Source organism: Maylandia zebra, linkage group LG4 (assembly GCF_041146795.1).
Source record: "Maylandia zebra isolate NMK-2024a linkage group LG4, Mzebra_GT3a, whole genome shotgun sequence".
NCBI lineage: Eukaryota > Metazoa > Chordata > Actinopteri > Cichliformes > Cichlidae > Maylandia > Maylandia zebra.
In genome coordinates this window covers 27234417-27260621 of record NC_135170.1, presented here as the reverse complement: position 1 = coordinate 27260621, position 26205 = coordinate 27234417, and the positions used below count along the sequence as shown (strand labels likewise).

Genomic DNA, 26205 nt, shown 5'->3' with positions numbered 1-26205 from the left:
TAAAGGCAGCAGCAGGAGGAGAAGTAGAAGTAGAAGAAGAAAAGGGTGCTCTTGTATTCTACCCAACTTGTCATCAGAAAACAAATTCTCTGCTAAACCTACCTCACCCCTCAAAAGTTAAAAAATAAAATAAATAAAATTACTAACATAAAAATATGTAGCCTACATTTTTTAAATTTATTTTTGATTTTCACTTTAAGTCGAGGTAGCAAATGTTGGCCATGTTACACGATAAATGATTCGACTGTTTCGTTTCTATTTCCTTTGCCTTATACTTTTTTCTCCTTATCGGTTAACCCGGCCAGCCATATTACTTACTCGTGTATAAACAGTAACAATCAATCTACGCAGTACACTTTGTTTAACGATCGGTTGTCCACAAAACGGTCAACGCTTAATAGCCATACATCCGACCGTATTCAAGGGCATTGAAGTATCGCGGCACTTCCTATGGCCATATTTGGAGTGAGCATCGGTGGAGCGTGAGCACAGGAAAGCATTTCGAAGGACTAAAATGAGCTTTTGTCTGTCGTCTGTCATAAGAAAAAAAATCCAAACGTTGTTTTCACATAAGTTGACTGCGCCGCGTTCACAGAGGGAAGCAGCGTCCTGCTGCAGTGAGCTTTGATTCACAGGAACTCTGACACGCAGCAACAAAAGAACATTTGACACTGAGAAAACTGTCAGGAGACACAGGTAAGGTGTTTTTTTTATTTTGAATCATTTAACACCTTACAAAAATCCCCCTTTTAAACTAATTAACCAAAAAAATTAGAAAAAATGCGTCACACAGCTGCAGACTCATCGTCATTTATAAGGATGTTAAATTGGCACCTGTTGATCTGCATTTCCTCTAGTTGGAAATCATTTAAAATTAGTCTTTTTAAAGGATGATAAAGTTCTGTTGACGCACTGATGATATGAAAGTAGGCTCTACTGGAATAGCACATGAAGGACGACGTGAGGATTTATGCACTGGGCAGCATTTATGGCATTTCTCGTAAAAAGATCCTGCACAATCTCTCTGCCATATGGCCAAAAGTTGCCCCCACTGATAAACATACAGATCATAAACATGGTGCTGCAAGCTTGATCAGAAGCTCGAGGAAACACTGGTATACATTTAATAATAAATATTCATTTTAGTAGAATTATGTTGGCCTTAAACTCTCACAGGTAGATATGATTGTATGGTATCATCATTAGTATTATTACTACTATGTTTTATGCATGTGGTTTTTATAATTGAGCTGAGGATATAAAGCTGTTTACTCTTCAAATTTCTATAGATACAATGCCCCACACCCATAAAACACACACACACACACACTCAGGAAGATAAAGGTAAGTTGGATTTAAACCTTTTGATTTGTTTTTGTTTTTTTCTACTTAATCATGTCAGTTCTAAAGCTTATTGAGCTTATTTGTAATGCTTACTGAGCTTTATGTATAAATCAATGTTCTGTCATAGAGATGTATGTGAAGCGCACCCTCTCTCTTTCTCTCTCTCTCTCTCTCTCTCACACACACACACACAAACACCGACTTCTCTGCTTGAAGCGTCTTTTTCCCCAGTGAAAGCCGCAGCAATAGTGAGCTGGTAATTTACCTGAGCTATTTATATTGACAATAATTACATGTACAGCAGATTAAAAGGGTAATAAAAAGGATTATATCTCATTATTCACCATCTGTATAAAACTCGAAGCGCTGGTGGTGTATGAAACAAAACAAAACAAAAACAAACAAACATAGTGATTCTCAATTTTGCAGAAATCATCTCCAGTTCATAATTCCTTGCTCTCTGTGGCCTCCCTTCAGCTATCTCCTTATGAGCCTTGCTGGTGCAGGTCATAGCCCCACTTTAGAGTCATGAGTCCATTAGACATTAATTAATCGTTACCTCTTTTTATCATACAGGGCCTCAGTGGTTATTACTCACAAACCTGTCTATGTAAAAAGCAGCTTGCGCACACTCATAGAGGCATGACAAAAGGTTATGGTAATGCTGTACAAACAGAGTACTCAGATGTTTGGTAGTACGCCATTAATTACAGCCTTTGTGAAGTGTTGCATGTCTTCAGAGAATCGTATTGTAGCTCAGTGTCTTGTAGATGCAGATTGATGTTTTTGCGTAAACTATAGAGCATTATTGCCACTGCATAATAAGTCAGTGGTTTCTATTTTTGAGAGTAGTGTTACTGCTGCTGAGCGCTTTCAGGGTGACAAAAGATGCATTGTGTGTAGTATAATAAGCAGGGATTTTCACTATTGTTTAAATTTTATATTTTGTGCGTGGCTGTCAGTGGTTTTTGCTGCCTTACTGTGCTGCAGACGCCCTTTACAAAAGCTCTCTGCCGTCAATTCCTGGGATTTTCTCTGGCAATCAATTTCCAAGCCGGAGTGCCTGTCATGTGCCTTGACAACACCGACTCTGTTAGCTCCTGGGAATAGACAGCTAAATGTTCAGTGTTTTTTAGGTGAATCATAGATTAGGTGTTATCTGCAGGTGCATACAGGACAGGTCACTACGATGTAATGTCTGCACTTTTTCCCATTGATCCCACTGAAAAGATATTACAGAGAGCTGGCAGTTTAATCCATTTAGCCTTTTGTGTCCCCAAGGGCCAGCCACATAATAACATTCCAGTGACGAGGCTCTTGGATTTGACTTAAAGGTGGTTTTTAACACGGGCAACTCTGCAGAATAATCTACTTAGAGTTATGATATGATCTGAATGTGTAAGCTGCCATGCTTAAATTAAGTTTTGAGGAATATGCAGGTCAAAATAAGCACGTCTTGTTTTATTCAATTACATAAACTGCCACAAAGGGATGGTTAATTGTTCCCTTTTATTTCAGCGACTCAAGGGAAATGTAATAGCATTTCAACTATGTTGATCGAGGTGTCTCTTTAGAGCTGTTGTTAATCAACTATTGCAGAACGCGCTACACTTTTTTGAGGTTATTGATTTTTTATTCTTTCGCTGTCTTTTGGACAGAATTGAAAATATCAAATGGGACCAAGTTAAAAGTATGAACTGTAGTTATTAGCTCATGAGTCACACTGAAATATTCTCAGGACTGAGCATTAGGTGAACTAATGACTGGCACTAAATAGGCAAATGTAATGTCAGTATCAGCTTTGTATTTTGCAGCATTAAAGTGAATGCATTATAAAACCCAGGGTCTTTTTTTCAGCCCTTGCAGAATTCCATTTACCTGTATTTACCGACTCCTTTCCGCTGCTGTTACCATAGAGACTAACCATCCCTATCAGCAAGTCGCCTTTGGCTGCCGGGCTCATTGGATCTCACAGGAAAGAGACACTGGTGAGCCAGTGTTTCCCTGGCTTGATTTCGGCACCAGTGTAGTGAGAAAGGCATTTGCTTGGCTTTGACAGTGTTTCCTTGGCAGCTGGCGCCACACCAATAGTGGCACGTCGACCCATTTTGTCACTATGGGTTGACAGCCGAGACAGAGTGAAATCAGCTGGGAGAAATCCACTCCCGTAATTGAAATGAGTTCACCTGGGAGACAGCTGCTCTGCGGCGCCTGCTACCTGTCAACAGTCCACGCTTGCCAGTCTGCATGTAGTAGATATAATATGATGCCTGAGCAAGTCTTCCACTGGTGGCGCCATAGTGTGGAAGTTGAAAGAGATGCCTCGGGTATTTCAGCTGTGTGGCCTTTGTAAGATGTCATCCACAGAGCATAACTCTGTTAAATAGATGCTCTGCAATAAAGCTGTGACAAGTGGCAAGTGCACACGAATCCAGCTGGAACATAACATTTATGTTACAATTAATGCTTTTTGAATTTTTTCTAGGCTTGAATTAATTTTTTTTATTTTTGTGATATTAACTGACTGACTAAAAAAAACTTTTTTTTTTGCAATATCTGTTTTTTATACAAATCATATAAATATTTGCTTTACAAGTACAAAGTATCCCATACATACCCTCAGCATGAGCCTTTTCTTTTTCCACTGCACTGTGCTTTCTGTTCTGAATGCTTAAATCTCTGGATAACTGCAAAACTTGTCATTGTTCACTGTCACTTTCCTCTCACCTACAACTCACAGTAAAGAACTGGAAGGACTTAACTGTTGTTTCCTGTCAAACACTGAAGAAGCAACATTTAAGCTCTTGAAAAAAGCACCCTGAAAATTAGGCCACGATTGCTTCCTTTATAAGCTACTTTTTGGCAGTCAACCAGGAAACCTAGTAAATTACAAGTGTATCATATGAATAGGAAGCAAACTAAAAATGCCTCATTTATAGCACCACTTGAATATAGTGTGGTCTTTGATTATCATGCAAAAAAAATGTCAATATAAGTCAAACAAATAAGTGTTAATAATTGCATTTGTAGGGGACTAGGAGTCTTAACCCTACTGATCAAACATATTTGAACATTGAGAATCTCAAAACCACGGGAAGTCATTCGATTACGAATAACTTTTCTTCTTCGACTGCTTCCTTTAGGGGTCATCGCAGTGGTTCCTCTTCCTCACCATATCCCTAGCATCACCATCTCTAAACCATATATCATAGCAGGTCTTACAGTTTACTCAAATATTGTAAAATATGAAAAAAATAATGGTGTTGTCGAGGCTGGCTGTGTGGCAGGCAGGAGTCGGATCAAAACACAGGACTCTAAAACAAGAGGTAAACTAAAACGCAGCTTTATTGCTGAACTTAAACTAACTACAAAATAATGCAGGTCAAAAACCAAGGAAACCAAAACAACAAGTCTGCTATGGGGATAAATGTCAAGGGAGGACACAACAAAGACAGAGGCAAACTGAGGGTATAAATAGACAAGAGGAGATTGGGGTAGAGTGGAAACATCTGAGAAAACACAGTTGAACTGAATCTAACTAATGAGACAAGGGGGTGCAAAAGTAGGAGGTAAAATAGGAGATAACAAACACTGGGATCAGGACTAAGACATACAAACTTGAATGAGAATTAAAAAGGGATCCCAAAGACAGCACACTGAGAAACCAGACCAACACAGGGACACGACAGAGGAGACAGAAAGGCACACAGACATACTGACAAGCCTAGGGCAGACTGGACAGGAAAGACAAGGATAGAAGGATAGAAAACAAAACTCAAAGAAAGACAAACACACAAACAAACAATATAATACTTCAAAGGACAAAATATAGAAGTTGAATGTTTCATTTCCCAAAAGAACAGAATCACAAGTCCACAACAAAAATTAGTTTTAATTAAGTGCTGGCTCGAAGTGCCCAGGACCAGGAAAGATTATGTGAGGATATTATAGTCAGGAGTTAAAATTACATTTTAAAAACATGCAATCTTTATTAGTCCTGTTGTAATTGCTGGCATGTCTATATGTACAATCACCACCACTGATTCAAAACAGCAAATTTACGCCTTACCGCTACCATTTTGGGAAACATCGAAAATTGCTAAGTGCGTCGAAGTAGAGGAAATTCCAAGAGTTTCCCTCTGTGGTGCACTGGAAACAAAACACTGATGTTATCTAGCAGAGAAGAAGTATCAACGCTTGAGTCTAACAAAGTAAAGTGTGAATTCTCCATGTGGACAACAGATGCCAGCCTCCAGGATCGATAGCATACTCTCCTTTGGCACAGTCAATGATGCAACTTCTACCCCGAGCTTCTGGCTTACTCCGAACCGGAAAGCCGACTGCATGCTGCTCTCTCTGTGCAGTTGGCCTGGTGCACCGACTGACAGTCACACACACAAATACAGTATGTTTCATTTTCTGGATTCATTTGGTGTAAGCAAATTCAATTCAACAGGCAACCTTCATCAGCACCATCCTAAAAAGACAAAAAAAATCAACATTGCCAGTAAAATGGGTGCCATCAGCTCAGAATCTCTTCCCACATACCCACCAAGCTAATTATCCTCTAACGTTGATATTGTGTCTTGTAAAAGTCAGAACAAACCCTTCCCCTGGCTCACTCTGTTTCTTTCTCGTCGATGCGCAGACACTGGCTGTCAAATATTGAAAAGGAGTCTGACTGTTTGAGGCTGTCTGACTGTCTTCTGAAACAACTTTTCCATCAATCAGACCCTCTCTCCGTTGTGTCCTTGTCATTTCTTTTTTTGAGTGTTCTGTCTCTTCTTCTTTCACTGTTTTTCGTGGCACAGACACTGTTGCAGTTGCACAAAAGCCACTCATTCATCCAGGTGGAGCTGCAATCTCAGTCCCTTTTATACAAATTTCACATCAAAATTTAAAAGCCATAAGCAGTGTCGATGGGAAGATGTGAAGGGGATTCTTGATACTCTCCTCATCAGTTACTAGACAGATACAAGCTGCGTGATTAATGAGGTTGCAATCATTGTAAAGCCTTTTGACATGAAGAGTGAAATGAAAAGTAAACACAACTATAAACTGTTTTGCTGCTGCGGTGATTACAAATGTAATGTTAGTGCTCAGAAATGTGGCAGCTAATAAGTGTGCTGTGTTCCTGTGAAAGTTTGGTAATCAACATCAGTTAAGGCTGAGCAAATAATATTCTGCTAAATCACAATTTTTCATATAATTCAAGTGAATGAATGACAGATAAGAACTGCAGAGGCCTGAAGGTATACCCCTGTGGCTGATCCAGGCACAAAAGAGGGAGGACAGGTGGTGATCAGGCAGGTAACTATTAATCACGTTTCCAGATGTCTACCTCTGAAAACCTCCTTATGACTTTTACATCCTCTAGATCAATCTTGCTGACCAAAGCTCATTTCCTGTCATGTGCTGTCTGAGGTAAACAGTTCAAAACATGGTTTGGGCTTTTAAGGAGAGGTCAAAGTGGAATGCTGCAAAGAAAAGGCGTGTGCTGAATTCATAACACAGTAAAAAAAAAAAAAAAAAAGGTCTTAATATGGTCATTTAAGACTATTTTACTTTGTTGCTTGCCACTCTTAAAACTCCAGGAAAAACCAGTATGTTAACATCAGAGGTGGGACACACCAGCCACCACAAAATACAATGTGATCACAATATTTTGACATTTTTCAGTATGGTAAGTATTGCAATAACATATAGTGAGATTTGTAACCTTCTTCAACTGCAAATGATGTCCTCAAATTAAAAGTTTGTCAATATCTGTTTTATCAAAAAGATAAAGCTGTCTCATTTGATGACACTGTCAGCAAAACCTGCCATAAATGTTGAGTTGAGTGTCCTTAGGTTGTCCTCATTGATAAAGACTAATTCAGAATGACAGCAAAATGTTGGCAATCTGTCTGCATTTATAAATTAGATTGTGAGATATGCAAATAATTGCTATCTCTTTGAGGAGGATTGCTGTCGGTCCAAGCCTATTTAGTCACCACAAGTAGTGATCGGTACCAGGATGTAAAAAAACCCCCAAAACAATTCCATGTAATTTCCATTTAGCCACCAATTTATTTATTTTTTAATTGTGACTGATGACTCCTGTCACTGAGCCATTATTAGGAGCTAGCTTTATCAAGCTAAGTGTGTCCGATGTTGGATTTATTTTGTTTGTTTGGTTGTCTTTTTGGGCCGAGTCAATTTGCTAACGTAATCTCACAATAGTGGTGTCTGAGATGAGGCTTCTTTTTCTTAGTATTTAAATTTATTTTATAAAATATAGATATTTAGTGTCCTTGTATGAAAAGAATATCACCATGCAAAATATCACAAAATGATGCTCTATTGATATTTTTCCGGTACCCCTATTATGGATCAGTAACAAATTGATATGATGTTATATTTTGCCTTTAGAAATTGGTCAGCAAGGTTGAAATTGGTTAGAGTGTGTGTGAAACTGAAGACTGGAAATAAAGTGAAAAGAGTTAACCGTTCATCTGATATCACTCTACAAAACAAGACAGGAAATGAAATACAGCAGGATAATCATCGTCTCTTGATTGTATTTTTAAATAATCACTAGAGCCTAGAATCACAATTAAAAATAAAACATGTTTAATCATCCACACCCTAACTTTAATATTAAATTGCAAGCATTTGTAGATTAAGTCCTAATAAACAGCACGTGCTTCCGACATACATAATGAAGTTCTTTGCTTGACTAAGACAAAAAAAACTGAAGCTTAAAAAAATATTTTTGTGTGCCATAGTTTTGGAGCAAACTGTGGTTATAGGCTAACCACAGCTGATTTTTGATATTCTTGATATTTTAAGCTTTATATTGTGGTTCCTTCACATATTTGTGTTATTCCTTTACATGGTGAAAATGACAGCATGTGATATTTCCATCCAGAAGAATTTGTTTGATTGTTTGGCTCTGCACGGAGCTGTGACAGCATATGATATTGTTATTAGGACATATAATTTAGTTACACTTGAATGTCACTATGAAGCCAAAATGAGAATTCACTTTATGGCAATTGGCTTTGAGGGAGAACTACTCAGTCTCAGAGAATCGCTTAGCAACACAGTGCCAATCTCTTTCAGGATGTTGCATAGGCTCAGATTTCTAAATTCATATTTCATACTCATGACAGCCCGAGGATAGCTTTCTTTATATATGCTCAGATGCCATTTTTGAATTTGTTAAAAAAAAAAACTGTCATGTTATGAAATAACTATATAAGAAATTAACTATTGGACATAATCTTGTTTAATTAAATGTATTATATGCAAACAACTCTTAGTTATTGTTTGCAAAGATAACAGTCAACCTGGTTTCATCCTGTGTAGCTCAGCTGTCCACTCATTGAATGCTTCAGTAGTGTGTGTGGCATAGCTTGATGAATGGCTCCTTAGTTCAATAAGTCTAATTAATGCTGTTACAAATGGGTCATTTACAAGTTAAAACATTCATCATCTAGAATAATTGAATGACCAAGGTCAGTTTGAGATCACTAAGTTCCTTTAGGGGATTTTGTTTTGTTTTTTACCCAGATGGAATTAATAAATAATTTTTTGTGATCCTGACTTTCTAGCCAAAAGACAGATGACAGGACTGATAGCACTTGTCCCAAAAATGAATATAAAACGACAGAAAGCAGCTGGTAGTCTTCTGAGCTCCAACCTACAGGGAATTGCAATCTCTGATTTCTCAAAATCCACCTATCATTAGTCACCACATTCCGTAATATCTGTTTTGTGTAATGTACATAAAACAGAAGGTAAAGGCAGCCAGTACAGTTATCAGTCTGTGAGCTAAGCCAAGAAGAGCAGCTGAAGCTGCCAGCATCTTATTTACTAAGAGACGCAACACTTGCTATCAATCTTATTAATCAAATTTAAGCGACAAAACAATAACGTTAATTGCCAAGAAATGCAAAACAATCCTGTGTAAAAGTTGCAAAATCTCGAGATGTTAAAATTCCCATTCATCACACAATGCTGAATCCCCCAAAGTGCAGCTACATCATAGCTACATCAGCCACCCATTATTTGTCTATATTTTGCTAGGAAAATTGGGAATATAATCTTTATTTATTAAGAGATTTATTGACCAATAGTGTTCCATTGTGTGTTTTTCTTTCCGTTTACTGCACTGGCAGTATGTTTGGGATTATTGTTAAGCTGAAAAATGAATATGTTGCCAATCAAATCAGGAATTGTTGGGTGGATCATGCACATACTGCTTAACATTTGAACTAAAGAGTTCAAATTTGCACTCATCCCTCCATAAGATCTCATAAGTTCTTGTGTAATTTGGCATACCTCAGAACAAATTATAATTTTGCATTAGGCACCTAGTAATAACGTGCCTAAAGGAATTAAAAATCATTTTTTTAAGTTGTCTTATTTGTCTATTTTAAGTCAACATTAAGTGGCTTAAACAAACAAACAAACAAACAAAAACAAATCAATTCTTCGAAAATGGTCAGGTATGAGAACTTGAATAATTACGTTTACATTAATATTTACTGCTTTCATGTAAACTGGTTTTGATTATGCAAGATGTTTTCCCCAGTCACTGCAGGCAGGGTTAATACATGCTAGACAGATTAGCAGCAAATTAAAAGGAAGTGAATAACACTGATTATGTTGATACAATAGTAGTTGATAAGGAGTGGGATACATAAGTATTGTATGTAAGAGAAAGTCTGCCCAGGTCTATGTGTTATATATTTGTCAAAATCATAGCTCCATGAAAATTTATGTGTGCCTGCTGAATTATTGTGACAGCCTGTGCAGACACTGACTTCTAAAATGTATAACAGGAACAAATACTTGGTTAACGTGTGTATAGCTGTCGGTGTTAGTGTCTGCAAGCGAGTACAATCCTAGTCTAGAACAAAGTGAACAGTCAGTTTGTACTTGATGTACTGGAAGCAGGAAAAAATGTGGATGACTTAGCAAAGGAGCAAATTATAACAGCAAGCAGCAGGGTCAAAGCAGCCGGTTTTGTGATATGCAGTTGTTAGTACCTAATAAGTACCTACTAATTCCCAAGAAGGACAAATGTTAAGCCCATTATAGGTTTTGGGATGGCCATAGCTCACTGACGCCTGTGAAAAGCTAAGGCTGGCTCATATTGTAGTGTGAACATGGTGTGATGATCTGGCTAAAGTTCTGCTAAGAAATCCTTGTTCCTGGCATTCATGCAGATATTACACTGCCAACTACCACTTACCTAAAATGATTGTAAACCAGATACCAGATACCAGTAAAGTGGAAACTCAGTCCAGTCCACAGATCTCTACCTCTTACTCACGTCTGGTTTCCTGACACGCTAGAAGATCAAGCGAAGTCTGCGCCTCGAGGAATCTGAACTGTTTTAGCAGTACGATGTAGAATTGCATAAAATTACATCCGCACAAAGACCAGGTCTATAATTAAGACATTCATTTCCAAATTTAGTTTCTACGTAACTCATTATTTTTTTAACATATATTTTATGGTTCTTTTAATTATAAAACATCTTTTGTGACCATTACTTTTATGCAGCCTTGTTTTTCCACTCTCTCTTTTGTTTTGCATATTTTTTTACAAAGTGCAGTGGAAAAAATAGGGTTCAATTGGCTCTGAGCAGGCCAGACATAAAGGTGAAAGATAAATTGCATACCCTGCAGCATCGGTTAGGTGCAGACAGAAATAGAACACAGCTCCTGTTGAGGAAGAGAATAATTATGTTAAAGGTGAAAGAGGGTGATTATGCAGCTGATTAAACTAAAAGAAGCCTTCAGACCAAGTGTATTTCTAGAAACAAGTAGTTTTATGAATATTGTCTTGTACCTAAAATCAAATGTATTATGACAAACCTTCCCAGAGTTGAGCCTGCAAATTACTAACTCTCAGGGGTTGCAGCGAGTTGCAGAGTCTTAACATGTGCTTCCTGTCTCCACTCTGCAGTGAAACATCATGACTACGCTGCTGGACCTAAAAAGTAGTGTGCTGAGGCAGGTGCAGAGGAGCCAGTCGCTAAGGAGCCGAAGGGAACCTCCTCCTCCGACTGCCAGCAGCCCCCTCACACACTGTCCTGACCCCTTACCTCGCAGGTGAGTCAGCCGGATGCACATACATGTACAAATAGTACCACAAACAAATAAACAAACATTCAATCATATATGTTCACCGAGAATAAGATTTCCATACCCGCATTCCACGCCACCTCTGGGGAAAAGGACTTTTGTTAGGCAGAAAGATCGACCTGGAAAGGATGTGCAGCAAATTAGGGATATTAAAATGTACCAACGAGTGAAGAGAGTGTCAAGGTGGAGTACATTGAGAAGCTCGTGAATGATGAAAATGAAAAGATGGATGGATGGATGGATGGATGGATGGATGGATGGATGGATGGATGGATGGATGGAGGAAGGTTAGTGAATCACGTGGTTAAAAAGATGGTTGGCCCAGGTAACACATCTGTGCAGGGATGGAGATGTCTAGGAGAGAGGGCAGTGAGCTTTTTATTCAGACTGTTTAACACAAAGTTGGAGAGTCAGAGGATGTTTGAGGAGTGGAGAAGAAGTGTACTGCTGTTGATTTTCAAGAACAAGGATGTGCAAAGGAATAAAATGGTTAAGTTGGTTAAATTTTGAGAATATGGGAAAGAGTTGTTAAAGATATGTTAGAAGAGTTCAGTGAGCAACAGTATGGCTTTATTCTGAGAAGGAGCACTACAAATGAAATATGTGCTTTGAGGGTGTTGATGGAAAAGTATAGAGGTCAGAAAGAGTTGCGCTGTTTCTTTGTGGATCTAGAGAAAACACATGATAGGATAACATGAGAACATCTGTGGTGTTCTATGAGGAAGTCAGGAGTGTAGAGAAGTATTCTGTGCAGGAGATGTTTGAGGACAGCAAGGCAGTGGAGAGGTGTGTGATAGGAGTGACAGATGGGTTCATCAGGCATCGCCTCGGAGCCCCTTTTTGTTTGCAATGGTAATGGATAGGCTGACAGTTGAGCTAAGTCTCTGTGGACTGTATATTCATAGACATTGTTGTGGTCTGTCTGAGGTGGAGGTATCCTCTAGAGAGAAGACAAATGAAAGTCAGGAGATGCAAGACAGAATACCTATGTAAATGAGAGGGAGACAGGTGTTACAAGAAGCTGCAAGGAGCAGAGGTAGTGAAGGTGGATGTGTTTAAATGCTTGGTGTCGACCATATAAAGCAACTGACATTGCACTAGAGAGGAGAAGGAGAATAGAGTGAAAATTTACAAGATAGTAATTAGAGACCTGCTGTGATGAATGATCCTGGAAGAGTTGAAGATGTTAAGGTTTTCAGTGAGAGCAACCAGAACAGTCAGGATTAGAAATTGGTATATCAGAACAGGTTGAGTGTTTTGGAGGCAAGGTTAGAGAGGCAAGGTTGAGATGGTTTGGAAACACTGAATATTGAATTGCCAGAGAGGAGGAAATGATGAAGACCACAGAGAAGATTCTAGGATTTGATGAAGAAAGGCATGCAGAGTTATCAATAACGTCTATCTAATTTTGGGTCATGTTATAGCAGCCTTCAAATCTAATTATGTGTAAAAACAAAATGTTGCTAGGCAACCAGGCGTGCAGCAGTAGTAGTTTTACATTAATTCCTTTGGGGTCAAAATGACGTACCCGGCAGTTTTGGGTAAAAGTGTTCATAATTTTTTTTAATTTTGATCCCACAACCGCTAACAAGATGAAAACGTGCTTATCAGGATAGAAATGTTATGTCATAGGACAGATCACTCCAAACAACTTTGCATTGATTTGTACGAACTTTTCATTCCAAGGGGGAAGTGGGCCTTGACCATCCTTATCACAGCCCCCTCCCCTCACTAGCAGCTGAACACTTCAGCAATCGTTGAGATTCATACCACTGAACTACACTTTATGAGGAATTGAAAAGTGAGTAAAGGTCCCATTTAAAAAAGAAATGTAGCATTGTAGTATTAAAAAGTTACTGAACTACCTGATCTTTTCTTTTAAAATGTGTGATATACTCCAGCCTCCGCGCAACCCAGAATTGGTTGCATGGTTATTTTACAGCTTCTGTTTTGTTTCTCACTATGGCAGAGAGCTTGACAAATAGTTTTCTCATTTACGTAACTGAAAAAAGTGCATCTTGATTTTATTTTGTCTTTTTTTCCCCCTGTGGTATTGAAAATGGTGTCAAGGATTTTCCTGGGTATCCGTGTCAAGTTTAAACCCTAGTCCCAAAAGGTTCATTCTGTTGATCCAGACGTAATGTTTACAGTAGCAGAAACATTTAAATCCTAGTATTGTGAAACCCTAGTCTCCTGTGGATACTCAAGAGTTACTCAGCGCACAAACATGACAGGTTTTGCAAAAGCCCTAAACACCATTACCATGAGGCAAAAATAAATCTCTGCCAGATGTAGAATCAGATATATAATGCTCATGATAATCTCCCTAATGATAAGCGGAAGTCTCAAAGCTCATTTAAGGAAAAAAAATAAATGTTTTTTCCACATTTTGGCACCTGCAGTGAAAGCACAAAAGACATAGTTCAGTTGCTTTAAACTAGACCTCTCCAAAATCACAAAACACATTTAATAGATGTTGAGTTTTCCCTCATTTAACAGTTTCCTATTACAAATTGAAACACCTGTAAACAACAACTTTTAAGTAAAACCTTTACTGCACTGAAGATCCATCCACAAAGACTGTAGAGTCAGGATTTGACAAAACTCCATCACGCTTTATATCCTACTGTTAAATAATTTGCTGTTTGTGACTAACTGCAGATACTTTAGTCTTCCTCAGCTTCATCGCAGTTCTTTCTAAGTAACTACAAAACTAGCAAGAAAACTGAGACCTTATATATTTCTCTTTTGAAGGCACTGTATTCTTGAGTGTATGAAAAACATTGCCTGGTTACTGTGGCTCTGTTACTGTCATGGATATGTCTGTATAGAGTTATGAGGATCATTAACGTAAAAGTGACACATTCACATGACAAAAGCGCCGTGATGGTGACAGTCTGATGAAGCCAGTAATGTTACAGATCCTATTTCTGAAATGAGATTATGGTAGATAGAAACCTTGTGACAGGCCAGTGAATATGCTAACCTCAGAGCTTTTTTATGCAGATAGCCAACAATAGAAAACTAAATGGATAAAACCTATCTGAATCTCTGAAAGGGCACATTAATCTAAATCCAGTATTTTAGTCACCCTTTAAGCCAGTATAGACAGTGGTTGCCCTGTATTGTTCATCTTCATGCCATACACACATACATATTTATCTATACTCTGCAGTATATCCACTAGATACCTTGTGATGTTTTCTATTTTTTTCTCTCTCTTATAATGCCATTTTTAATTAATTTCTTAAATGTGTTACCATTAGCTTATGCTAGTTATGTTAGTGGAGTTTAGTTTTTTCTTCGCAACAAGTGGAATAGGAAAAAAAAAGAGTCATCTGATTTATTTCAGTCGTGTTTTGAAGCTTTATATAAAGCCAAAAGTAATCGTATGAACCTGAGGTTTCTATAGCAACCTAAACACAGGCTGCTGCCGTGATGTGAACTTATACTTGTAATAACAACCATTTCTATTTTTAACATTGAAGATAACCTCAATCGCTGCGTTGAACACTAATCGAATTTGAATTTGAAAGTGTGATGCTGAACATACAGATTATTTTTGACGCATTTTTCACATACATTTTAATTCATTGTATTTTTTAAGATAACTTAAAGAGGTTTATTGATTTAGAATTTTAATATTTTTAAGCAAAATTAATATCACATAATAGAAGCTGATTTGTGCTCTTTATTAAAGACCTGATTTATTGTCTTCATTAAGCAGTGATTCGACCTGACAGTATCGCACCTTTCTCTCATTTCCCATGCCAGCTTCTTGGTGCTGCAGCTTCCCCACTGAGTCTCAGCTGTGTGCATACCCTGAGCCCTCATCATTAGAGTCAGGCTGTTGATCTTTGTTATCCATTCAGACGCCTGCTGACCTGGATGCACTTTCACTTTAATTGAGAATTTGCAAATGAGGCCGGGTGGATTTAGGCTGCTCCATCCACGGTTGTTGACCCAGTAGTACAGTAGGCTGTCAGAGCCGAGCAGAGACCTGCACATCGGAGGTGAACTTTTTAATTCAGTAGAGCAAATTATGTTTTACCTCTATGTGAGCTGGTTTTTTTAACAATGTGGAAAAGCACAATACACTGTCAGCAATCAGCTCGACTGGCGGTACAGCATATAAACCCACCAGGGTTTATATTTAAATTTATATTTTGCTTTTTTGTTGTTGTTGTTGTTGCTTGATTACTTTGCTGTCCACTTCCACATCCGTCAAGAGAAGTAGTCTTCATATTTCACACTTGCCTTCACTGTGTTTTGAATCCCCAGCTTGCTTAATGGCTCTCACTTCTCAGTGTCACGGTATCGAGGCTCTCGTTTTTTAATAATGCAGAATAACACAGTCAATTGAGAGTGACATTAAACAGAAACCCCTAATGCAATAAAAGTCAACACCTGCTATTGCAAAGTCAGCCAAGACTAGTATATTTTTAATTTTTGCTTTACAAGTCCTTGAAACGAGCCGGACCTACCATGTTTTACTTTATTTTCCTGACTTCCTGGCTGTCTTCCCAAAACCTAGAAAATCTTAGTAAAACTTTATTTCTTTGTGTAGTAATTAAATTTTAAAAGAGCTCAGTAAAGTAGCTGAGAATCTCAGCCTTTAGCATGTCAGTCAAATAATAATACTGCACTTATTTGAGACTGCTTCCAGCATCACATGAGTAGTTGTTTTTGCATTCAAACAAGAATTTAGATCGTATTGTGGGAATAACCAACCAGGGATGGAAAGTAACAGAGTAGTTCTGTGCATGCACTATTAAAAGAGGCAGTTGTGCTTTCCACTCTGATTTGGATAAATATTGTAAAGTTGACTGTTTTACAAGCTCTGCAAAATGTAATATGGTCTCCTAAATAGGTTATTTAAACATAGGATATATATAAACATCCTAAAGTGTATTTGTTCCAAACAGCTCCACCTGTCAAGTATCAGAGGAGGATGAGCCAAAATGCAGACTCCTAGGCAGACTGAATTAAAAAAAAGGAAAGCCCTTTATTTCAGCTGATACAAATCCAAAGAAAGAAAAACAGAATCCAAAACAGGCAGAAAACACATGGGGAGGAAAGCAGATGCTGTGAGGACAAAGGGTACACATACACACTGATGGTGAATTAGGAATTTAAACACAGTTGGGAAAAAATGAGACACAGGTGCACACAAAACAGGGAAACACACACAAGAATAAGCTTGGCACAGGGGAAAGACACAGGAGGATAGACAAAAAGGAAACACAGAGGATAGGATTGTAGGATTTTGTACTACACTGTACAAAAAAAAATCCTAAAAAAAACAGTAATATTCCAGCAGCTGGGGCGCCAAAATAATACCAGAAAATAACTTTCTCATGAAAATACGGTTATTTTCAGTAATGACAATACAGTTTGTTGCCCTAATTTTACATGGGATTTTGCCTTTTTCAAGTGCTTTAAACATTAAATTAGGAACATTTTAATGTGATTAAACAATGAAATTACCTATAAACAAGGTCAATGAATGCGGCAATATGAATAATAATACTTAATTGTACAGAAATATACAGTTAACAGTTGGTTTAAATAATAAAGGATTGCATTCATATAGCGCTTTTTGAGAACCTCAAAGCGCTTTACAATTCCACTTTATAATTCCCCTCTGGCCATCACCAGTAGGTGAAGTGTCTTGCCCAAGGACACAACGACCGAGCGTGTCCGAGCCGGGGCTCAAACCGACAACCGTCTGATTACAAGGCGAACTGCCAACTCTTGAGCCACGATCGGCCTAAATAGCAATAATACCGGTAATAATTATTATTTGATGTAAAAACAGTTTATAAGAATCACTTTATATATTTTTCCATAGCATTACATTTGAATTTAACAGTTCAATCTTTCAAATAACGGACAAATATTTGTGAAATTATGATACATTTTTGAATGTGTTTTAACAATATAAATATGCATATGTACAGACAGATACATTTAAAAAACAAGAAAATTCTGTTTTATTACATTTACAGTGATTTTATGTTAATTTACATTTGAAATGTAAAATCACAGTCTATTTATGTGAATTTAATGATATTCTAGAAGAACAGTACAAAACTGTAAAATACACAGTAAAATACTTTTATATTACAATTTTTTTTTTACAGTGTATAAACAGTACTAAAATATAGCAAAAGCTGAATCTTCAAAATACTGGGGATAATTGAGAACAAAAAGCTACCAAACAAAACCCACAGACCATGACACCACACTGATCAGGATAAAATTTATATACGGTTCCCATAGGGAATCCTTATATTACACAAGTTCCAAATAATGACCATATGTGGAAGTAGTCACAGTGAGACAAAATTTTAGGTTTCAGAAGTTAGGCTTTAAGCGTTTCTTTTAACTCTTTACACTATTGAGAGGCAATATTGTAATCATTTCAGATAGCTTAACCCACGTGTTTACATTTTTGTTTATGAGGGACAGCGATTCACAGGAAAAGTAGCTGATGGGTTGCTCCAACCTCCAGAATAATAATGATCAAGTTTCCTTGATTGGTTTCCTCAAAGTATGTTTTGCTGATCCTATTTTTGTCCTTCAGTCAAACAAATTTTTTAACTTTAAATCCTTCTCATCACATACAAGGTCTTCAATAATCAGCCTCATCTTATCTTAAAGACCTCATAGTACCATATCACCTCAATAAAACCCTATCCTCTCGGATTGCTGGCTTACATGTGGTTCCTGCGGTTTTTAAAGTAGAATCACTACTTTTTTATTTTTGCATTTTTCTAATGCCTTTCCTTTAACTGATATAAATATCAGAATGTATCTTATATCACAGTACATATTATAATTGTAATGAATGAACATGACATAGAGTGAAACATTGTTGCACAAGGATGTTTCATGAATTAAAATGAATTAAAATGTCAAATTTAATTAGCCGGTTTCTGGCATTTAGAGCATTCTGGATCAGATATTGGAACACTTTGAAAATTACTCAGTTTGTAGTTAAGCTTTAGTTTAGTTTAAAGTTCAGTTTTGGATTTGGTTTTTAGTTGTGGGAGTTGTGGAAATTATGAAAATCTAAAATACTACCAGACAGGCAACCTCTAATGCACATTTAGTTGTGTCAGTAAGCACAATGTTACAACGCTTGGTCAGCACTTGTAAGGATTGCATTGTAGTACGCTGGGACTCCATTTAACTTCATTTTTCAGTGGGCAGGATAGTTCCACAGAATTAAATAGCTAGACTTTGGCCAGCTGTGAGTTTTATGAGATCATGGGTTTGTTGCAGATGTGAAAAGATTTCCTGGTTAATGTTGTATACCCTCACTGGCCACTTTATTTGGTAAAACTTGCTAATACTGGGCTGGTCTCCCTTTTACCCTCAAAACATCCTTAATTTTTGAAGATAAAAGGGGTGATCTGCTCTGATACTCATCAGACCGCATCATGTTTTTCCAAAGTTCTTTTGTCCACTTTTGAATGTCAGCCTCACCTTCTTGTTCCTAGCTGATAGGAGTGACACAGTGTGGTCTTCTGCCACTATAGCCCATCTGCTTCCAGATTCAACATTATGTTTGAGTTAATATTGGCTATCCAAAGCAGACTGGCCATTCTTCTCTGAACTCTGGCATCAACAAGGCATTTTCTCTTTCACTGCAGACCAGTAGATATTTTCCCTTTTGGAGACCATTCTCTGTAAATCCTAGAGATGGTGGTGTGGGAAAAAAACACTGACAAGCCTGTCTTCAACAACAATCTTGTCACATTCAAAGTCATTTATTAAATGACCTGTTATCCCAATGCTAATTTTGGGTTTGATCTTCAGTCGGTAGCCTTAACCATGTCTCCATGCCTAAATGCATTAAATTGCATTTTTTTTCCCTTAAAAATAACCAAATAACAACAGAGAAGACAAATCAAACACAAAAATAAACGTGTAAAAAAACAAAGTGGTCCCACACATTTTTACAACATTTGAAATGTTATAGTGATGCGCTATTCTTCATGGTAATGAGACATGCTGTGATGCATGGCCTGGGGACACTAGCACTAACAAGAAGACATGACGCAGAGCAGGACGTGGCAGAGATGCAGATGCTAAGATTATCATTTGGGTGACGAGAATGGATAGAATTATGAACAAGTATATCAGAGGGAAAGCTGAAGTTGAGACATTCAGAGACAAAAGTGACGATAAAATTCTGAGATGGTTTGGACATACAGTGGAAGCATAGTGGATATACTGGGCAAATGATGTTAAATATAGAGCTGCCAGACAGGAGAAAAGAGAAAGACCACCCTAGAAGATTTGTGGATGTAATGAAGCAAGACAAGCAGAGAGTTAGTGTGACAGAAGAGGATACTAAGACATAGTTAGATGAAGGCAAATGATCCGCTGTAATGACCCCTAAAGCGAGCCGTCAAAAGAAGAATAAGATTGTGCATGCTCAAAGAGCTCTGAGGGGGCACATCTTACTTAAAATTGTGAAAACAGTATGTGATAAGTGGGGAAAAAGTTGAAGGAAGGAATAGCCATTTACTCAAAGTATCCAGGAGAATTGTCTTTTACCTCAGCAATCCTTTAATTGTGTCTTTGTGTCAGATTTCTTGTTGACACTGCTTTTGTTTTCAGAAGGCATGCCAAACCTTTACTTTAAACCTGACAGTGGTCTGTTTTAAAATATGTCAGATCCACAGTCAGCCACTGACCCACGGAATGAGAAAGTAAAAACTGTGAAACGCAACTGGGAAGCAACCAAGAAGTCTTGAGTTGGAAATAATTTCACACCAGGCTACTTTTATGTCTGTCAGTACCACTGGCTGCATGAGCGACTGCAGATTCTTCCACGGTATTGAATGGAAAGATTCAATCAGAGCTTTTGTGATTTTATCTCCGCGCTGAAGCCTTCCACCTGTAATGTTTTGCTGCTTAATCAAATGTGTAATTAGAGTATAACAAACAGTCTTCTGTGTTGTTTTGAGGGGTTCCTTGTCATAGAGATCTCAGTTTATGATTGGAGCCACAGGCTTATATTATGGATTGACATCCATAAGGAATTAGATTAAAAATAAATAAATAAATAAAACAACATTTAACTTTACTAGAAGATGACGCAGATGACAGCGATGTCGGCAATATTAATTACTATGTATGCACTGCCATCATGTATTGGGGTTTGAAGTGAAGGGCTTCTGTCATCTTCGCACTCTCAGTCAGTTCAGGTTTATTCTGAGATATTCTTTTAGACAGAAGACAGACAGAATTCTTGTTTTTATTTGTTTTCCTTCTGATTTACTCTCCAGACAGGAAATCATAATTGAAGCATTTGAATGAATTCGGAAAATAAATTACAATAAAATGAGGTTTTAAAAAAAGGGACCTGTTTCCTAGCAACATCAAATCAGTTTGTTATTCTGGTAGCGTGCGTGTGTGTGTGTGTGTGTGTGTGTGTGTGTGTGTGTGTGTGTGTGTGTGTGTGTGTGTGTGTGTGTGTGTGTGTGTGTGTGTGGATGAGAGATGGAGAGAACGATTTAACTTAATACATCTTTAATATATCTTTTTGATGTATCATGTTAAAATGGACTTGATTTGCATCATTTGTGCTGTACTGCTTCCCATGAACATGTTGTCCCAAGCCCCCAGAAAGAAAAAAAAGTATCCCAGACTGTTTGGACAAATCCTCAAGCTGACTGACAAAAGATGGGACAGATTTCTGGATACAAAAATACTCTCAATTCAACCCGGATGTGGAGAGAACCGAGTGTCTCTAAACACAAGTCTTAGTGTGGAATGAAGCTTATTTGTACTATTTGTGCAAATGAAAACTGAAGCTCCGTGAAACAAAGCTCCCAATCCCTTGTTAGTGGAACAGGCTTTGTCTTTGACAGACTCGGTTTGGGGGTTTCTTTCAAATGCTGTCTGAGGAGGTTTACTTACGAAAAACAGCTGTGGTTTTATTTTCTGTATAATGCAGGAGGGTGGTTGAAAAGTATAGCTATGGGTTTTATTCAGAACTGTTTTAATGTAGAGCAAATTCAGCAGCTGTCCTGGTTATCAGTTAATTGCTGGATTTTTTGTTGTTGTTGTTGTTGAAATGTCACTTAGACAAAAGAAGATACCATTTGTTTTGGGATTTTTGATGGGAATAGGCAAGAAATCCTGAAGCAAGTTTGAGTGTCGAATTTTTTATTGAGTAAACATTAAATAATGCTTAGCTAGTCTTACTGACTAATGGACATTCAACAAGTTCCAAACATATTCAAAAAGGTTGGGGTTTTTTAAATGTTTTATTTTTATTTTGGGGATGTGTTGAGGGAAATTTGGGATTTAGTATCTGACCCAAAGAAACTTCAGATTAGATTAGTTGGGGATCAAATCACTAAGGCAAGATTCACAGAGGATTCAGGCTTTCCAGAATTTTGAGGTCAGGATATCTTTACTAGGGCAATTGTCATAGCAACTATAACCAGTCATCAAAAGACTAGCTAGCAGGGCTTTGACTAATGTTAGCATTAGCCAAGCTAGCTAATGCTTGTTACTAACTTTGTTTATATCCAACAGCTTGATTATTCACTGCAATGATCAATTACTCCTATAAAAATAAACAGACGGGCCAATTCATGCTCTCAGGATATTTGCATAAAAAATGTAATTGACTAACAGCCATGCTGGCACTTCAGAAGTTGAATTTCTCTTGACTTTCGCCACGTGTAGCGTAAGAAAAGAGAATTCATTTCAGCAATGCATGACATCACCAACTCAAAGTGACAAGAAGTGAGAACACTGAAGCCTGAAATACAGCCATGTGAATCCTGCCATAATGACCAGTAAGGCTGCAATGGCTCAGTCACCTGAAATGAGTTGTCGACTTTTTATGGGTTGAAACTGCAATGAAGAAAATACTCTTTAGAAAATATTCATACATGATTTATTCCCTCCAAATATCTATAAGCTGTCACTTACCTACAAAAAAGATTTCTAACTCCATCAATTTTACAAACAGAGTCAGATGAAATGGCATCATGCCAATAAACTGCTTTGGTAAAATGGTTTCTTGGCTGTAGATTTAAAAAAAAACAACCACTGAAGGCCTAACATTAGACACTGATATTGGGAGGACTGACCTCACTGTCAAGCTGTACACCTCACTTTTCTTTTTTTTTCTTTTTTTTGGGGGGGTATACCAAAGGCATGACACTCAAAGATAAATCAAATACCATTGCAATGCAGTGTTTTTCTCTTTATCCCTGTTCACAATTATAAACCCATAAAAAAACACTATGTGGTATAGTTATAGCCATGCATGAGTGTTATGTTAAAATGAATGTTTTAGTGACTCTGATATGATTATAAAAGTTTACCCAAGGAAACTTTCACTTTTCCAGTTCAACTGGGCCTCACCCCAGTGGAAACTTCACCAACTCACCCAGCATGGCAGCAATTAGTATCCATTAAAAACCTCATGGGTTTACCATCTGCTGCCCCACCACTGTGATATTCAGTAAGTGCTGGGATGTGGGATGCTGGGATGCTAATAAAGGAGTGTGTCAGGGCCTCTGTGGACAGTTCTTTTAAAGTATGCCAGGATAAGAAAAGAGGTAGATGTGGTAGTAGGGTTAGGTGGTGGAGGTGAGAAGTTAAAGGCAGACGGCATGGCTGATCCTGATGGTTCCGCTACAGCTCACATAAGAGTGGCTGCCGGTGTCTGTGAATTCCATAAAGGCTGAGGGGAAGATTCCCCCTAGAGAGATTTGGACGATACTGGGAGAGATGGGGTGTAAGTGGTGGTGGTGGTGGGGATTCCCAAGGTGTTCAGCCAGCTCAGTGAATGTGCCCGAATCACCATGACAACTGGGGCTGGCGGGAGTCCGGGGATTCACTCACACCTGGAGGAAACAGAAACATCATTTGCATTTTGCACACAGCCCGGCTCATAGCAGATTAACATGGTTCATGCAGGGTGCAGACATGCTGACTTTTTCTTTTTTTAAGCTTGAGACAAGAGGGTGTTTGATAAGTAATAAAAAGCTGAACGGTAGGCGATGGAGTCCAGTAGTTCAACATTAAAAGAAAAAGATCCTCTTTATTGACAGATGCTTCTTCAAAGTGTCTGCAAACAGGATGCTGTGTGATCCCACAAATGTCACTGAATCCTGCTGTAATTACCATCCATAAATAATTTAGGTTGATCAGATTGTGTGGGTGTATAACAGAGTACAACATGCATTTCAACTCACTTTTTTATTTTCCCTCTCTATCTTTAGAGATAATCGATTTTCAATGTGTTCCGTCTACTTGGCAGGATTTCAGAGGAGAGCGTGGAGTTCTTTGAGCGTATGAATGCCATCCTGCAGAAACAGGAGAACATGATGCGGGCGGCCCAGGCGGAGGTAACCCCCACCTAACCTCCTCATTTCTGTCTGTTACAGGCTTGAAACATGTACAGCATGTGTAGCGAGTGTAGATCTCTGCGCTGTCTTTCAGCCCACCACCATGACCACTCTGACGTCTATGGACAGACGGACTAGGTCAAGCAGGGCGCTCAAAGGGCTGGAAACTCGGCTGTGACAAACTGCTGTCGAGGCTGTGTTCAGTTTCTCCTACTGCCAAAGCTAGACAGTGATGCTTTTTAAAAATTTGTAGCAAATGCTTGATGATTTCATTTCCAAATTGCTGTATCGCTGTCAGCAAAATAGCCAATAAGCCCAAAGCAAACTGCTGACTGTGATCAAAACAGAAGGTATATTCACTCAGCATGCCATTTATCATATTGTCTTCTGGAAACATGATTTTTTTGTTTGTTTGTTTTGTTTTTCCCCTACCCGTTGGTGGCTAAATTTACGCTTATTTATTTATTTTGTTTGTGTGTGCAAGATAGAAAGACAATTGAACTCTGAATTTCTATTCCACCAGAGGGATCAAGTTGAGTCAGATTCATTTGTATAGTGCTATTCAAACACAAGGTAAGTCAAAGGGCTTTACAGAGGGCTTTCCATGCAAATGAAATTGAGTGACATCCCATTCTTAATACATTGGGTCTAATCCGATTTCAGCCCATTCCTTTCCACAAGGTTTAGGAGTTTGTTTATAGAAGTTTTTGACCATTTTTCCAGGAGCTCAGAAGAGTTTGGACATTGATGTTGGCACTGATTTACGAGTTGTCCCTTGTAAACCTGTCCATAACTATTGACCATTTCTCCATTCTTGAACCAGTCGTCAGTGGAAGTTCAACTTGAGTTCCGTTTCAACTTTCGGTCTGGTTGTGATCATGTTGTCTTTCAGCACTTTTTGATGTTGTGCAGAATACATTGCTGAATCAATAACTACAACCTGACTGGCTCCTGAGGGTATGGGGACAAGACCATAATGTTTTTATGCCTTTATAAGGTTCTTTTCATAGCTGTCATTGGTCAACAACAAACAAATATTGTACAAATATTTGTTGGCCAATGACTTTGACCCATCATCAAGAGCACATTCTTTTAGGCACGGTTTTTATCCTTGTGTTCAGTGGCAGGTTTGCTGTAATGTTCTTTTTGGAGAACAAAGGCATTTGACTACCCTTCAGTTTTTATGATTTTTTGACACCACCAATTACCTGCAGATCCTGTTAAATTATTTCATTTTTTATTCTTTTTCGCAAAAGAGAGCAGCTCTTAGGATGAGTTGTGCATTCATGGAAAAACTGCAAATCATTTGAAATCTGTGACACAGTAGGAATTTTTTAATTAGATATGTGTCTTGAAGATAATTTCCATGAAATTTCCTCAGTTTTCAGTGAGACGTCTTAGATTGTAATTTTTGCTTTTGTGTTTTTAGTTCAAAAAGATTATTATTTTTATATTGTTGTATTGATGCTATTACCCAAATAAATGGGCGTTGTACTTCTCCTACCACTGGAAGATTTTTTTAGGTTGAAAAAAAAAAAAAAAAAGCCAAACATGTATCTTATAAGTTCTTCCTCTCAACACAGCCTTTATCCAAGGCCAATTTTATTTTGGCTGAACTGGTTTTGTCCTCTCGCAGTGCCAAACAGGGGCCTGCACAGTTCCACCACCCCAAGAGCATGTGGACCAGGCCTTTATCCCCGACAGAATCAGCAGGACAGAGGTGCGTGAGCTCAGCTTCTCTGTTTTCATCTTATTTCAGCAGGGATTAAATCTCAAAACTCACAATAACAACACAGTTGAGGCTTTTTATTCCTGCTTTTGATGTGCAGTGGAGCAGAACGCATAAGGGCAAAAGAACACGAGCTTTTTATTTTTGAAAGGTTGTTATTAACTGGAGTGTGTTTTCATGTAGCTGGACCTGCTTTATGAGGAAGCTGTGTACACGGTGGTCAACAGGGTTGGAGTGCCCTCACCCGAACATGTGAAAAGTGACGATGAGCTATTTGCTTACCTGCTGAAGGTATCTATTTGTCTGTCTGTCCGTCCGTCCATCCGTCTTTTTCTCTGTCTCGTGGACACATGAGAAGAGCAGACTGTATTTCTTGAGCTTCATTAAATCTCTGTCAGTAACACTGATGGTAGCCTCAGAGAGAGCGTTATTTGTTGTGAGCGGGCTGTAAGAATCAGAGCAGATGCTCTTGGCTCAAAACTGATTAAACATCAAAGCCCAGTCACACTGTGTACTGATATTCAGCTGTTATATTACATTCGATCAGATGATGTCATGCTATGAATCGTAGTCTCCTTTTGTTTTTTTCTGAAGTGGGCATCTT

The 26205-nt window shown here is 38.1% G+C and overlaps 1 protein-coding gene across 1 annotated transcript in view; it reads left to right on the top strand.

The window, feature by feature from the left end:
- Positions 1-497: 497 nt before the first annotated feature.
- Positions 498-26205, top strand: part of baiap3 (BAI1 associated protein 3) — a 52043-nt gene continuing 26335 nt past the window's right edge. The window contains exons 1-5 of the mRNA XM_004552207.3: positions 498-696; positions 11305-11450; positions 23785-23872; positions 25509-25592; positions 25785-25892. Coding sequence (XP_004552264.1) covers positions 11314-11450; positions 23785-23872; positions 25509-25592; positions 25785-25892 — 417 coding nt within the window. The 5' untranslated portion in view covers positions 498-696; positions 11305-11313. The remainder of the gene's footprint in view (positions 697-11304; positions 11451-23784; positions 23873-25508; positions 25593-25784; positions 25893-26205) is intronic.